At 39.2% G+C, this 16,711-nt stretch overlaps 1 protein-coding gene across 2 annotated transcripts in view; it reads left to right on the top strand.

Annotated features, from left to right (window-relative positions):
- SNX24 (sorting nexin 24) overlaps positions 1 to 16,711 on the top strand; it is a 170,779-nt gene that overhangs the window by 71,386 nt on the left and 82,682 nt on the right. Inside the window, exon 1 of one of the 2 annotated variants that reach the window (XM_061422956.1) lies at positions 6,083 to 6,311. The exons of the other annotated variant lie outside the window; for it this stretch is intronic. Coding sequence (XP_061278940.1) covers positions 6,297 to 6,311 — 15 coding nt within the window. The 5' untranslated portion in view covers positions 6,083 to 6,296. Of the gene's footprint in view, positions 1 to 6,082; positions 6,312 to 16,711 lie in introns of those variants that run through there. 2 annotated transcript variants of the gene reach the window in all.

Genomic DNA, 16,711 nt, shown 5'->3' with positions numbered 1-16,711 from the left:
TCAGCCTTATCTGGTGGGTGACTTGAAGTGTGGGCTCATTATGCTTGCATGGCAAATTCTTAAGTCACAGTCCTTTTTCTTAGCTTTAGACTATACGGAAAATTTACTAGCTGGCCTTAATTTTGTTATTGGGGTCGATATAACTTCACCGTGATTCCTGTACTCATTTGCTCGGTAAATATTCAAAGATTGCATTTGTTCCCCCAGGGTAAACATCTTTCCTTGCTCCTCAAATGTCACAGGGAAAGACCTCTGGTCCTGCCATGGCTTCTCCATGGAAAAGACTCTGTCTCCTGTGACAGCGATGTTTTTAAAATGTAGCTTCCACCTTGAAGGGTGATTCAGTATGGACATAGTATACAGGTTTTCAACTTAGAATTAAAGGAAGAACCATGTGGTTTGTTTGCCTGATGGCTTCTGTTTCCCATTTTTTCCCCCTTGACTTCTCCTTCATGAAGGAGGATTTGAAGAAACCACTATAGCGTGGTTTTGAGTTTGCAGTTGTCCCTTCAGATAATGGTAGTAGTGATGATGCTCAAGGCAAACTTCAAAGCTTCGGTGTAAGGGTGAAAAATCATAGGGACGGGGCTTCTGTGGCCTTATTCAGCAATTAATTTTGCAGAAAAGCTACTCATGATTGTATTCCAGAAGACAAACCCCTGATTAGCTATGAGGCTTCTGAAAAGTCATCCACTTTTCTCATTCTCAGTCTTCTTATCTTTAAAATAATGACAGTAACCTGCACCTTCTGCCTCTCATGAGTTAAATAATATCATAATACTGAGATAAAGTTGAATGGTCTGAGATAAATGTTGAATGGTCACTACATGCCGACCAAATGTTTCAGAGGCATTTTGGTTTGGGGACAGTGGCTCCATTCAAGTTTGTTGTTTGTGACTATATAGCAGACGTTCCACTATTTACCTATAGATAGAAAGCCATATTAGGTAGTTTGGATAACTGTCTAAGAAGATGTATCCTCCATTTCATATGCACAGCTATTCCTCAGGACATTTTGGAAAATTAATTTGGTTTATATCACTGGATAGCACTTTTATATATTGCTTTATATTTATATTAATTATATGTTTATTTTTCACTAAATTTTAAGCTTTGGAAACTGTGTGTGTATAATACTGAGCCTACCAGTGATTAAGCATTTAATAAATAGTTCATAGAACTTTAGGCTGAAAGAGTACTTGGTAGCCATCTAGTTTAACATTCTCACATATTAATATTTATAGAGGTATGGGAAAAAAGGAGATCAGGGGAGTTAAGTCCTTTACCAAAGTCATAGAGTCCTGGAGAAAGAGCAGAATGTAGCCTTTCTGAAATGTCCTTTCCTGCTCTTTCCAGCACAGAGCACTGCCTTTGTTTTTGTTTGTTTGTTTTTTTAATTTAAATCTGCTTTATATATCTTACAATGTACTTTTTTTTATACAACGAATTTTTATTTTTTTATTATTGTTTTTTAAGTAACTAAAATAAGTAACTGGACTTTTTGTTGTTGTTGTTTCTTATATGATATTATACATGTTTCAATGCCATTCTCCCAGAGCACTGCCTTTGAATAAAGTTTAAATGCAGGTTTGAAGACAGCATGCTCTATATATTGTTTTAAATATGTCTCCCCATATACAGATTCAAGGGTGTATATGTTGAATCCATAGAAAAATTCATTTTATACTCTTAGTGCAATTACAACTTTTTACCACTTATTAAGATTTCAGAGATACAAACCAGTAGATCAGTAATTGCTTTCTTGAATCTGCCTTTAATAATTACATTTAGTAAAGCTGTATCGAAAATTAGAAAGGCAGAGACTAATGGAAAACTAGATTTTTCACTGAATTAGAAAGCAGGACAATCCATATATTGACAACACTTCAAGTTGAAACAGATCAGGAAAACTGTTTTGGACTGTTTGTGCAAAGAAGCAAGCCTGGGTCTTGATGGGCAGTGGCACACGCATCTTATGGAAGCAGAGAAACTCTAAGAGATTTCATGTAAATTGGCATGTTGAGAGGAGAGAGTCCAGGTCTGATTTAGAGACAAGTCATTTGAATCTTTTAAAGCCTGGAATTTCTCCTTCATGCTAACAAAGCAGTAAAAAAAATGAAGAATTGTGTTAATGAAGTAGGAATATCTTTGGATTAAAGAAAGCACAAAACTCAGCGGGAGGCCATATCTTGCAGTCAGAAGCAGACCTGGGCAGGAAAGTGGTGAGGGCTTCTTTTAACTTGCTTCTGGAGGGTTTGGTGCATGTTTTTATTTTGTTGCCAGAAAAATTAGTCATTTTAGTTACATTTATTTCAGAAAGCCTATTAAAGAGATCCCAGCAGTAGATTAACTCCAGGTTGTTTACATATTAAGAAAAATAATTTAAATGAGATATAATGATGTTAACTAGAAAAGCAAAACAAAACTGGCACCTCAAGGACCTACTGAATAGCGCATGGAACTCTACTCAATGTTACGTGCCACCTCGGCGGGAGAGAGGTTTGGGGGAGAATGGATACATGTATATGCCTGGCTGAGTCCCTTCGATGTTCACCTGAAACCATCACAACACTGTTAATTGGCTATACCCCAATACAAAATTAAAAAAAACAAACTTGGCACCTCTTCACCTGTCAGACGGACAGTGTGCTTTGTCACAGTAGCAAGAGAAGGGTCTGCGTAGCCAACTAATGGGTCCGCTCCCCGCTGGCGCCAGACTGGTTGCAGAGTTCACCCACATCAGGACCCAGCACACCCTTTCATACTGTAGAGGCACAAGGTTGTTAACAACTTCAGAAAAATGCCTTTTGAAGGACCTGCTTTTACATGTCCCTTTATCCTAGTTATCCTAGCTGCATCCTTTTAATAGCAGACTGTTGGCCACATCCATCCTTTCCTGTGTAAATCCAAGTATGTGCTCACAACCTCTGACAAAGGGAGGTCGTTCCCCTCCAAGGCAAGAGGAAGTGTCTAGGAACTAGAGAACTCAGGTGAATAGTCACATACAGGGGCTACTGCATTCGCTTTCAGACCAAGGAAGAAAGAGGGGTGAGCATTTTGGAAAAGAAGAAGAAACAGTGGGATGAGACATGAGCAGAGAACGTGTGGTCTAGTCTCTCTGAAAGACATTGTCTGGCCCAGATCAATTTAGGGCTTACATTTGAAGAGCACCCTGATTTCACACCAGATGGTGCACATACAGTAGGGAAGAGGGGGCATGCGTGCATGCTCAGTTGTGTCTGACTCTTTGTGACCCCATGGCATATACATGGCCCACCAGACTCCTCTGTCCATGGGATTTCCCAGGCAAGAATACTGGAGTGGTTTGCTGTTTCCTCCTCCAGGGGATCTTCCCAACCCAGGGATTGAACCCTCCTGTCCTGCATCTCCTGCATTGGCAGACGTGTACTTAACCACTGAGCCTCCTGGGAAGCCCTAGGGGAGGATAGCTGCTGCTGCTGCTAAGTCACTTCAGTCGTGTCCGACTCTCTGCGACCCCCATAGACGGCAGCCCACCAGGCTCCACCATCCCTGGGATTCTCCAGGCAAGAACACTGGAGTGAGTTGCCATTTCCTTCTCCAATGCATGAAAGTGAAAAGTGAAAGTGAAGTCGCTCAGTCGTGTCCAACTCTTCGCAACCCCATGGACTGCAGCTTACCAGGCTCCTCTGTCCATGGATTGTCCAGGCAAGGGTACTGGAGTGGGGTGCCATTGCCTTCTCTGCTGAATTTGCTATTTGGTGAGACAGAGAGAACAAAACAACAAACTGAATAGAATCTGACCCTGAAGACTGATTTTGAACAATAGGGTTCATATGCACAGTTAGTTGTGAATGAGTTAACATTCATTTGCCCTGATCATTGGTTATGTAAAACAGGGCATAGAATACATGCATATGGCACAGTCCCTGCTGTGGAGTGGATGTGGAGAAAAATACATGTGACAAAGCAATATACAGTTGTTATTTTATACGTAAGTAAAATACTAAGACATTAGAAAGCATCTGGTCAACACCCTCATGTTATAGATGATGAAAGGGCATAGTACTCAGAAGTGGTTTTTCTATCTTTATAGCTAATAAAGATCAAAGAGGAACCTGGAATTCAGAATAGCTGATTTACAGCTTATTTCCTCTTACTAGAGAGAATAGATGGGGAAACAGTGAAACAGTGTCAAACTTTATTTTGGGGCCTCCAAAATCACTGCAGATGGTGATTGCAGCCATGAAATTAAAAGACACTTACTGCTTGGAAGGAAAGTTAAGACCAACCTAGATAACATATTAAAAAGCAGAGACATTACTTTGCCAACAAATGTCCGTCTAGAAAAGGCTATGGTTTTTCCAGTAGTCATGTACGGATGTGAGAGTTGGACTGTGAAGAAAGCTGAGCACTGAAGAATTGATACTTTTGAACTGTGGTGTTGGAGAAGACTCTTGAGAGTCCCTTGGACTGCAAGGAGATCCAACCAGTCCATCCTAAAGGAGATCAGTCCTGGGTGTTCATTGGAAGGACTGATGCTGAAGCTGAAACTCCAATACTTTGGCCACCTCATGCAAGAATTGACTCATTGGAAAAGACCCTGATGCTGGGAGGGATTGGGGGCAGGAGGAAAAGGGGACGACAGAGGATGAGATGGCTGCATGGTATCACCAACTCGATGGACATGAGTTTGAGTGAACTCCGGGAGTTGGTGATGGACAGGGAGGCCTGGCGTGCTGCGATTCATGGGGTCGCAAAGAGTCGGACACGACTGAACAACTGAACTGAACTGAGAGAGTATTATCACTCAAAACTTGAGAAAACAATATGAGATATATCTTCAATGCAGAAAAATTGGAGGCAAAAACCTTGAAAAGTAAAAAGAAAAAAAAAACATTATTCATTCCTTCAGAACATTTTAGTGGTTTTTTTCTTTTGACTTTTTTAGTACATAATATGTACGTACACTCATGATTATATATTTCGTTAAACACAAAAGTGTACTCTCTCTATAGCTTGCTCTTATCTTTAACAAGATTAAAATCTCATTTCATGTTAATAAATCTTCTATGGCATGTGAATGTGCTATGTCTATTAACTCTTTCTACTAAATATTAGGTTGTTCACATTTTTATAATTATGGATATACTTTTTTGCTTTTGAAAGTCATATTTCAACTTCAGTTTGGTGCCACTGTGTTGAGCAAATAATTCATATCAACTTATATTCACATGTTAATTGAGAAATAATTATCCTTATACATTTTTGTTCTATGTTCTTCATATGTATCTTTGCAGATTGATATACTTTTGTAGTCTGTCTCTGAAAAGTTATATAATAAAATGGATATAGCTCCTCTTTTCTACTCTCAACTATTTAAATTGAATGTACTATTTATCTCTGAGGGCCAAGCAGCTCACCCATCTGGAAATGCTTTCGTGTTTCCATATTACACTGATCTTGTACCTTTCAGTTTGTAAAACTTAGGATCACTTTGGCAAAGCCTTGATGAGGAGTAGAGTGCTCAGACACTCACAGAGCAAACGTTTGGAAAAGGGAATGGACCAATTGTGGCTGCAGGTGTTAATTCCCTAAATGGCGAACCAGTGTCTTTAGTCCAGGAAAGGACTTCATCAGAGAGTTCCCTTCAAATCTGTGTTGTGCTCTGTGGGGGAATGCCTGGCACAGGGTTCACAGTTGCACTGACTCTGCCTGTGCAGAAACACAATGAAGAGAAAGAAAGCAGATGATCACGTCCAGGTGTTGAAGGTGATTTACTTGTGAGTGTCTAGTACATTAAATCTAGAGGTAAGGCTTAGGGAAAGGCTTCATCCTTCCTACCCTCTGGAGCAGTTTTAGACTTTTCAGATGCTGACTGCTTTAGATTTAGCTCAGGCCCTTGGGGATGGGAGAAATTAGAGTTAATGCTTTTTTTTGTTTCTCTATAGAGACCACATATGTCATATTATTAAGGTAAAAGTGACTCATACAAACAACAGAATCTTGCAAAATGATTCTATTTTTGCAAGTCAACCCTTTTTCTTGAATTCATCGTTCTGTATCTTTAAAGGAGTCAGACAAATTAAGTGATTATGATATATCATGTAACTAGGAAAATCTCTTTGTTAAGGGTAAAAGAAATCAATACAAAGAACTCTTGTAATATTTCTTTTTTCTTTCCTCTTTAGCAGCTCCTTCTATGTGGATTTAGAAATGCTGATTCTACATGAAGAATGGCAGTGATACATGTTGAGGCCTGGCCTCGTTAGACTGCAAACTTCTCTCTAAAAGTCTTTGGCAGTGGTGTGTGTTACATGGATTTAGAAAAGGTGATGCTTGTTTAAATACAGACATTTGCTTGTAAGTTTTTTATTAGATAAACTCAGTTTTTAAATAGTCCTGTATCAATAAATTTTTTAAAGTAGGTTAATTTGAATTGTTTTTTTAAATCAAAATATAGTTCATTTGCTTTCCTGCTGACTCAGACGGTAAAGAATCCATCTACACAGTGGGAGACTTGAGTTTGATCCTGGGGTTGGGAAGATCACCTGGAGAAGGGAACAACGACCCACTCCAGTAGTCTGGCCTGAAGAATTCCATGGACAGAGGAGCCTGGCAGGCTACAGTCCATGGGGTCGAGAAGAGTTGGACACGACTGAGTGCCTTTCACTTTTCATACATCATTTACAGTGTTTCGCTAGTTTCAGGTGTACAGCACAGTGATTCACTTGTGTGTGTATATATATATTCTTTTCCATTATATCCCGTTATTGATGATAGATTATTACAAGACACTGAATTTAGTCCCCTGTGATATTCAGTAGGACCTTATTGTTTATCTATTTTATATATGTGCTAAGTTGCTTCAATCATGTCCGACTCTTTGCGATCCTATAGATTGTAGCCCTCCAGGCTCCTCTGTCTATGGGATTCTCCAGGCAAGAATACTGGGTTGCCATTTCCTTCTCCAGGTATTTTATATATAGTAGTGTGTATGTGTTAATTCCAACCCCCTAATTCATCCCCTCCCCTGCCCTTCTCCTTTTGATAACCATAAGTCTGTGAGTCCTATTTCTGTGTTTTGTAAATAAGTTCGCTTATATCTTTTTGTTATTCCACGTATAAGCCATATGTATGATATTTGTCTTTGTCTGACTTACTTCACTTAGTATGATAATCTCTAGGTTCATCTATGTTGCTGCATATGACATTATTTCATTCTCTTTTAAGGGCTTGACTGATAGGTTAACTTAAATTTGAGAGAACAAAACTCTTACTAAGTTCGGTTCTGTGATGCAGCTTCATAACCTGCCCTTGCCATCTCAGTGCTGTCCAACCATTCTGTCTAAACTTCCAACTCCACCCCCTCTTCCTCCTCTCTTCCTGTCCTGCCACAGCACTCCAAGTTCCTTTTACCTGGTTCTGTTTTTTCCTCCCATACCAGATAATCACTTTTTAAAACATACTGTATAATTTACTTATTTTAAAAATATATCTATTGTTCTCTGTCTTCCCTGCTAGAATGTAAATTTCATGAGGGCAGTTCCCTTTGCCACTTTACTTCACTGATAAATATCAGACACTTTGAATGGGAATTAGCACATAGTAAGTGCTCAATAAATATGTGGATAAATAAATATCATCATCATCTGTTTTTAAACCAAACATATATTGGGGACATAAAATACTTGATATTTTTTCTCATTTGGAATTTTGAAAGAAGGTTGAGAATTCTACAGTCTTTAAGAGCTTCCTTCCTTTGTGTAGGTGGGCATTTTAAAAATGTGGATGCCTGCCTTCTAATACTGTTTATAGAACAAAAAAAGCTTCTTTCCCTTCAGCAGGAATAACAGGGTGTCTCTTCAGCATCCTTGCTTGTAAAGTCTATAAAACAGTCTGTATTTTATTACAGAAACAGAGCTTGACCTCTCCACCTGCTCTCTGCCCATGTTTCAGGCCTGAACAGCAGAGCTTTGAAGCTGGCAGGCATATTGCAGATGGCCTGTGCTCAAGTAAACTTCCTCCATGGGGTCCACTGAGGACTATTTGTTCCGTACTGAGAGAACACAGGAGGGTCTTGGATCTTAAATTCTTGATGCCAATAGAAAGAAAACTCGTCATGAATAAGCAGTAGTTCTTCTCCACCCAAGCTTACCCTTTGCACTTTCTTTGAGTTAAAAAATAATCATCTGTCTATCCCTATTTATCTATCTGCATATATATGCTTGTGTGTATATGTATATTCATATAGTGTGTGTGTGGAGAAGGCAATAGCACCCCACTCCAGTACTCTTGCCTGGAAAATTCCATGGATGGAGGAGCCTGGTGGGCTGTAGTCCATGGGATCGCTGAGTCGGACACGACTGAGCGACTTCCCTTTCACTTTTCACTTTCCTGCATTGGAGAAGGAAATGGCAACCCACTTCACTATTCTTGCCTGGAGAATCCCAGGGACGGCGGAGCATGGTGGGCTGCCGTCTATGGGGTTGCACAGAGTTGGACACGACTGAAGTGGCTTAGCAGTATAGTGTGTGTGTGTGTGTGTGTGTGTGTGTGTGTGTATGTCAGTTGTGTCCAACTCTTTTGCAATCCCATAGACTGTAGCCTGCTAGTCGCCTCTGTCCATGGAATTTTCCAGACGGGAATACTGGGAAGGGCATTGCCATTTTCTTCTCCAGGGGATATTCCTGACCCAGGGCTCCAACCCCTGTCTCTTGTGTCTCCTGCATCAGCAGGCAGATATTTTTTTTTTTCCCATTGTACCACCTGGGAAGCTCATTTATATAGAGAGAATACACATTCTAGTCTCTTCCCAAATATCATTGGGAATATTTGAACTTTTGAGTTGCATGATTTTTTGTGAGGATGTTTTTTAAGACAGAAGCATAGTGCATCATAGAGCTTCATGGTGTGTTAGAGAATTGGAAGTTATTAATGGCCTCAGATTCCATTTAGATTTGTGAGAAACCCAATGACATTTGGGAAGAGACTAGGATGTATAGGGCACCAGCTTTGTGTCTGGTGAAGTGCCAAGTGTTTTATATACCATGTCTTACATATTTACTCTGCCACCGGCCTAAAGAAACAGATATTATCATCCTCATTTTCCATATGAGGAAATTGAAGCTCAAAGTGAATAAGCAATATCTTTAAGGAATCAGAGCTGGCAAGTGACAGATCTGGGTGTCGGGTGTGTCTGACTCTAGATTGGCATTCTTTGTACAATACCATGTAGCTTCTCTACAGTGGTGCTAATTATTAAGATGGGTAGTTTCTTTTTAATAAAAGGGCTATATTTCAAAACTCTTTTCATAGCACTCATGCCCTCATGAACAGTATTCTTTAGACCAGCTACCACAAATTTTTCTATAGGAAATGATCTGGTTCTGCACTGTCTGCTCTATCATGTCTAACTTACTGATTTTTCTCTGACAAAAATAATTCGTCTTACTTTTTTTTTTACTATCAGACTGCTGAACTGGGCTAAGTTGTGGACGTGTTCTTCCCAGTGTGTTGTCTTGCTGTTAATTACTTGTTCACTCTCCTTCCCCTCTTTGCTTCCTCCTTTATTTCCTGTATTCAGCCTACTTCGTTGCCAGATATTTTTAAAGGCTGGAGAAAGAAATGGCAACCCAATCCAGTATTCTTGCCTGGGAAATCCCATGGACAGAGGAGCCTGGTGGGCTATAGTCCATGGTTTCACAAAGAGTCAAACACAACTCAGCGACTTAACAACAACAACAACAAAAACCCTAAAGCTGGGAATGTGCTTGATACATTTGATGGTCAGTAAGCGACTTAGCAGCAGCAGCAGAAGTGGACTGGTGATGGGCAGGGAGGCCTGGCGTGCTGCAGTCCATGGGGTCAGAGTCAGACATGTCTGAGCAACTGAACTGAACTGAACTGAACTGAAGGGGACTGGTGTGCATAGACCAGGATAAGTAAGAGGGGTGTATTAGGAGATGTAGAAGAGAGAGGGGCTCTGAAGCCTGTGGGTGTAGGGCTTCGTAGGCTACAATAGGGACTGGAATTTTACTCCAGGAGTGGTAGAAATCCATGGAATGAGTGCAACAGAGGAGTCATGTGATCTGGTGGAGGCCTGAAAAGGGCTACTGTGAAACAGATGGTTACAGGGCATGAGTGTGTCAGTGAGACCAGTGGGGAGGTTGTAGAATGAATTTTCGGGCCTGAATGAAGGAAGGCTACTGCAGACTCTCCAATGACACAAGGCTTGGCAGAAATGCTGGCTTATGATTTGGGTGACAGCATAAGTTTTCAGAAAAGTTGCAGCATCCTCATACGATGGGTGGAAATGGACATGGTCCTTTGTAAGCCTGACCTCAAGTTCTCACAATCACCTGTTCCAGAATTCTCGGGGAAGACCTAGTGCTTTTGTTTGACCTCAAGGTTCACCGTGAGCCAACAGTGAACTAGAGCTTCCAAAAAGATTTAGGAGAATACGGGTCAAAGATAAGGAATCTTACACTAAGATCGAGGGAAGTCAGGATTCCACTGGGTCTTAGTGGATGGGTCTTGTCAGCAATACAGGGTTCTGAGTGGGCGCTGATATAGGTGAGTGCAGAAGCCACAGGTTTGCCCTGCAGGCTCAACCACCTCTGCTGATGGGAGAAAAGTCCCTTCTCCCTTGTGGAGATGGATGGATGTGGTCAGTAGCTACACTCCTGTGGGGTCATCTTTTTTTCCCTCTCTGTCCACCAAGTCTCCCTCCCCCGTGCTGATACAGAAACAGCTGTGAAAGTGACTAGATGTTGATAATGATATTAATAGATAACATTCTTGTTTGGGTTCTTGCTAAATGCAAGATAATATGGTAAATTAGTGACATGATAATCACATTTAATCCTGACAACAAACCTATTTGAAAGGTACCATGGTAAGCTTCATGTTATAGATGGGAAAATTGAGGTTTGTAAAGGTTAAATAATTTGCCCCAAATCATGCTACCCAAGCCCAGCAGAGAACCATAGAAAACACAGGATTCAAACCCAGGCAGTTTGATTCAAGAATCAGAAGTCTTAACCACTGTGTTATCCTGCAAAGCTGGTGGGTGAAATAAAAATATTATTGTTGCAGAAGGAAATGGCAGCCCACTCCAGTATTCTTGCCTGGAGAATCCCATGAATGGAGGAGCCGGGCGGGCTACAGTCCATGCAGTCACAAAGAGTTGGACATGACTGAGCATGCACGCACTGTTTCATGTAACCATTATATGGGACAGAATCTGTTAGAATGAAGGTGGCTTATGATGTTTAAATGGAAAAAAAAAATTACAAAAAGTAGGTATGATGTGATGACTCAGAGTCTTTTCTATCCTCTGTTATTTGCTTGTTTTCTGTAATGAACATGTTTAATTCTTCCAGTAGGAAAAAGGTCTTTATAAAATGATGAGAAATTGTGTTCCTAAGATCTCATAGAAGCACAAAAAGAAATCTACAATAAAAACATATATATGAATAATTCCTACCAAAATATTATTGTCATTTCTGCATATATGGGCTAAACAGGGTTTTTTTTTTATGAGTTGTAATCTATCTTTTATAGTTATGAGAAAATCTGTGTTGAGTTTTAAACTACCTCAATTGTAGATTTTGGAGACATAATCCATTCACTAACTGGGAATGGCCATATTTTCTTAAGTCCTGGATTCTATATTTTAGGTGAACAGTGACAAACTATATTTTAACCAGAAGGTGGGTCTTCTGAAGGACAGCTAAAGGAGCTAGAGAAGTTTCAATCTGGAAGGGGAAGACTTTAAAATGCAGCTAAGTTTTCTCATACTAGAGTGGAAAACCATAAGCACTGATATGGCCTCAAGACTGCAGAATAAACTTCTCTTCCTAGATAATCAGATCCTGTCTCCTGACATTAGATCACATTCACAATTAGATGATTCCCAAATGTATATCTCTGGCCAAGACCTCTCCCTAAGCCCCAAATGTGTAAATTCAGTCCACTGAACATATCCACTTAATGTCTATCTAACACGTGTCTCAAACTTAATGCAACAAGTGCAGAGCTCCTGTTTGCACCCCCACCCCACCCCCTACTCCTGACAGTCTTCCCAGCTCAGTTACTGGCACCACCATCCTTCAAGTTGCTCCGATTCCCAAACCTCACCATTATATTTGTTTCCATTTCTTTCTTTCATTCTTTTTTTTTTTTTTTAAGAATCTCCACATTTAATTATGTTAGCCTGTCCTTTGTTTCTACTTCTCCTCACCTCTCTCCACTACTATTCAGACCTTATCTCTGACTCTTCTCCCTCCGCATCACTTTAGGCACATAACTATGTCAAGTATTTAATCTTCCACCTGCTGGGACCATCCTGCCCCCACACCCAGATATTCTCACTTCCTCTAGGTCTGTGATAAAAGAAATAGTGGATCTCCCAAAATGTCTGCGCCCTAATCTCCAGAACCTGTGAATATGTTTCCTGATATACAGAAGAGACTTAATGGAGGTGGTGAATGTTACAGACCTTGAGATCACAGAGACAATTTAGCTTATCTGGATAGGATTAATATAATCCCATGAGTCTCTCGTTTAAAAAGAAGGGGAAGCAGAAAAGTAGGTCACAGAAACAGGACATGAGAGTCCTGATCTCCTGTTGCTGGCTTTGAAGATTGAGAAAGGAGACCATGAACCAAGGAGTACAGGTGGCTTCTAGAAGCTGCAAACTTTGCCCTTAAATGAGGGTCAGCAAGAAAATGAAGACCAAGTCCTACAACCACAAGGAAACAGAAACGTTTTCTCCGAGTGAACCACCAAAAGGAACCCAGCCCTGCCAATACCACGATTTTAGCCCAGTGAGTTGTTGCTCAGTCGCTAAGTCATGTTCAATTCTTTCTGACCCCATGGATTGTAACCCACCAGGCTCCTCTGTCCTCCAGTGTCTCACAGAGTTTACTCAAATTCATGTCCATCGAGTCAGTGATGCTATCTAACTGTCTCATCCTTGGCCACCCTCTTCTCCTTTTGCCTTTAATCTTTCCCAGCATCAAGTGGCCAAAGTATTGGAGCTTTGCATCAGGTGCCCAAAGTATTGGAGCTTCAGCATCAGCATCAGTCCTTCCAATGAATATTCAGGGTTGATTTCCTTTAGGATTGACTGGTTTGATCTCCTTGCTATCCAAGGGACTCTCAAGAGTCTTCTCCAGCACCACAATTTGAAAGCGTTAGTTCTTCAGTGCTCAGCCTTCTTTATGGTCCAACTCTCACATCCGTACATGACTACTGGAAAAACCATAGCTTTGATTATATGGACCTTTGTAGGCAAAGTGATGTCTCAGCTTTTTAATATGCTGTCTAGGTTTGTCATAGCTTTCCTTCCAAGGAGCAAGCATCTTTTAGTTTCATGGCTACAGTCACCACCTGCAGCAGTTTTGGAGCTGAAGAAAATAAAACCTCACTGCTTCCATTTTTCCCCTTCTATTTACCACGGAGTAATGGGACCAGATGCCATGATCTTAGTTTTTTTTGAATGTTGAGTTTTAAGCCAACTTTTTTACTCTCCTCTTTCACCTTCATCAAGAGGCTCTTTAGTTCTTCTTCGCTTTCTGCCATTAGAGTGGTATCATCTGCATCAGTTCAGTGCAGTTCAGTTTAGTCGCTCAGTTGTGTCCGACTCTTTGTGACCCCAGTACGTGACTACTGGAAAAACCATAGCTTTGACTAGATGCACCTTTGTCAGCAAAGTGATGTCTTTGCTTCATAGTTATAAATTTTTTTTAATTTTTAATTGGGGAATAATTGCTTTACAGTGTTCATAGTTAGCAATTTTTCATTCCATTTCAGAGCATCTTACAAAGCACCAAGACATTTATTATTTGACAAACTAATACAGTAGGTATCGTTTTGTCTTCCGTATTTATTAATGAAGATACTGTGGCTCAAAGAAACTTAGAGATTTGCCCAAGTTAGGAAGTAGTGCAGATAAAATTCATTTATCTATTTTCCTTCTTTCAAAGCAGGTCATAAAATAAAATAATAAGATTCACGTAGCATCTATCTTTGGAGAAGGCAATGGCACCCCACTCCAGTACTCTTGCCTGGAAAATCCCATGGTTGGAGGAGCCTGGTAGGCTGCGGACCATGGGGTCACTGAGAGTCGGACACGACTGAGTGACTTCACTTTCACTTTTCACTTTCATGCACTGGAGAAGGAAATGGCAACCCACTCCAGTGTCCTTGCCTGGAGAATCCCAGGGACGGGGAAGCCTGGTGGGCTGCCATCTATGGGGTTGCACACAGTCGGACACGACTGAAGCGACTTAGCAGCAGCAGCAGCAACAGCAGCATCTATCTTCCAGAATGCTTAATTGTTTAACCTAATATGCCATATAAAATTTATTGCCAGAACAATTCAGGTAAGCAAAGAACTAGCAGCATTCACATTTTATAGGAAATCTAAGTTAAAGTTATATGATATTGAAACTAATGAAAAACTATGTTAACCAATCAATATGTATGACCTAATGTATTTGAGTGCATTTTTTCCTTCATCCTGAATTGATTGATTGGGTTTGTGTCATAGATGTGGCTGAAGAGGAAAAGAAAAATGAAGACTTTTCATAATCAAGTAATCAGTCAGGGAGCTGCAGCTAAAATCAGTCAGTAGTAGGGTTTACACTGAAAACCTGTAATTCTGTAAATATTAATAAACTCAAGAGAATCTTTCCTTTATAACCAGAGAGATGTAAAACAAAAACATTTAGCAGAGGTTATGTCATTTTTAGGTTATCTGAAAGTACTTCATATAGACAGAAAAAATTTCAACACTTCATAAACATGTAAAAGGAAAAATAAAATGTCTATAAATGTCTATAAATGACCTTCTAGAACCAGAAGTTAGTTGAAAAGTTACTAATTTAAGCAATGTTACTGTAAGTATTAATAATGTATCTGAATCTCCATTTCTTGGTGTCTTGGAAAATCTCTGTGTCCCTGATAATCTCTTAGAAATATGAATTGAGTTGATTCCACTCCTGTATTAAACTCTCCTCTACTCCATTTTCACTATGTATATGATTTTAATTTCATAATTAAAATCAACTTTATGACTTTATATTTGTTACTGTGTAACTTGAGCAACTTTCATTCACCAGCTTTTAAGCAGCATGCTTTGACTGTCAATTATGTAAGATGGAAAGATGTGGACCCTGTTTACTTGCTTTACATCCTGTTCCTTCCCCATTCATCTCTTGTTTTCTGCTAGTTATGACATTAGTTTTTACACAAAAAATATTTGCAGTCTGTTCTGTAAAAATAATTGTCTTCTCTGTTGTATAGATTGATTACAAAAGCTGAGTACAATAATTAATGTTCCCATATGATAATTATATGTGTGTGTGTACAGATATTTATTTATGTTTTCACCATGTAATCAAGCTTTTGGAATTGTAAAGAAGGAAAGGAAGCCTTATAAATTGTTAACCTGTACTGCTCAGTGGAGAATGTTTCAAGCATTGCTTCAAATGGACAATCTTGTTCAGGTTTTTTTGTGTTTTTTTTTTTTTGTGGACCATTTTTAAGGTCTTTATTGAATTTGTCACAATATTGTTTCTGTCTTATGTTTTGGTTTTTTGCTGTGAGGCATGTAAGATCTTAGCTCCCCAACCAGGGTAACCCTCACCCCCAGCATTGGAAGGTGAAGTCTTAATCTCTGGACCTCCAGGGAAATCCTGACATTCTTAATTCTCTAAACTGTTTCAGATCGTGTTGCATGTATTTTGCTTTATATTTGGAACTGTACATTGTATACAGTTTTGTTTAGTTGGTTTTCTTGAAATTCTTAAGCACTTTTTTTTTCTTAACAGAGAAAGGTGAATGCTTTGATGCTATCACTAAAACCTCATGAATGATAATAGGTATTAATCATACCCATTTTGTTCTTGAAAGCATTCTTCTTGGAACCCTTTGGCTTCTTACTCTAATTTGAATACTTTTTAGGCTGCATAATTGGTATTTTAAGATTCCCCAATATCTGCATATTGTTTCTAGATTTCCACCATTTCTTGGCTGCTTTTTTGAATTCTTTTTTGAAAAAATCTTCAAAGAGAATTTCATAAACATAAACATAGTACATAAAATATTCTCTCTCCTGCATGTCTGAGACAAGCACCTTCCCATCTTCCTGGTGGAAAATTTGCCTAGTATGTATATATATAAAGAAAAGTCATTTTGAAGCTGATAGTGTATCTTTATGTGTATTCTTAGTATAATGCTTTAGTATATCCTTATTATAATGCATTAGTGATCCAAACTACTTGGAAGACTGGACTTAAAACTTTAATTTTATATAGAGTTTCCAACTTTATTTGTAAAGCACCTAAAAGTTATTTATTAGACACTTTTAGGTATGAAAACTTTTCTTTTCTTTGGTTGAAAATAAATGACTATGAAAGATACGAGCTTCTGAAGACAGAGATCATTCAACCTAGAATATAAGTTAAGTCCTTCTTTAGCTTAAGTTTATTTTGTTTTTTTAGATACATTCCTGAAAAAACTGGGTGTAAACCAAATTATAAAATATTTTATCATTAAATTTACAGTTTAACTTCAGAGATGTTATCGAACTGCGGGGAAAAAAAAAAAAACTGACTCTAACGTGTAGTCAAAACCGCACTTACAAATTGAAATCTTCTCTTTAAAGTAGTATTTATTTTTCTTTTCAATTGGAAGTCTAAGGACTTAATAATGTTCTTAGGAC

This window comes from Bos javanicus, chromosome 7 (assembly GCF_032452875.1).
Source record: "Bos javanicus breed banteng chromosome 7, ARS-OSU_banteng_1.0, whole genome shotgun sequence".
NCBI lineage: Eukaryota > Metazoa > Chordata > Mammalia > Artiodactyla > Bovidae > Bos > Bos javanicus.
The sequence above is the reverse complement of the archived record's forward strand: the minus strand, read 5'-3'. Positions and strand labels throughout refer to the sequence as shown.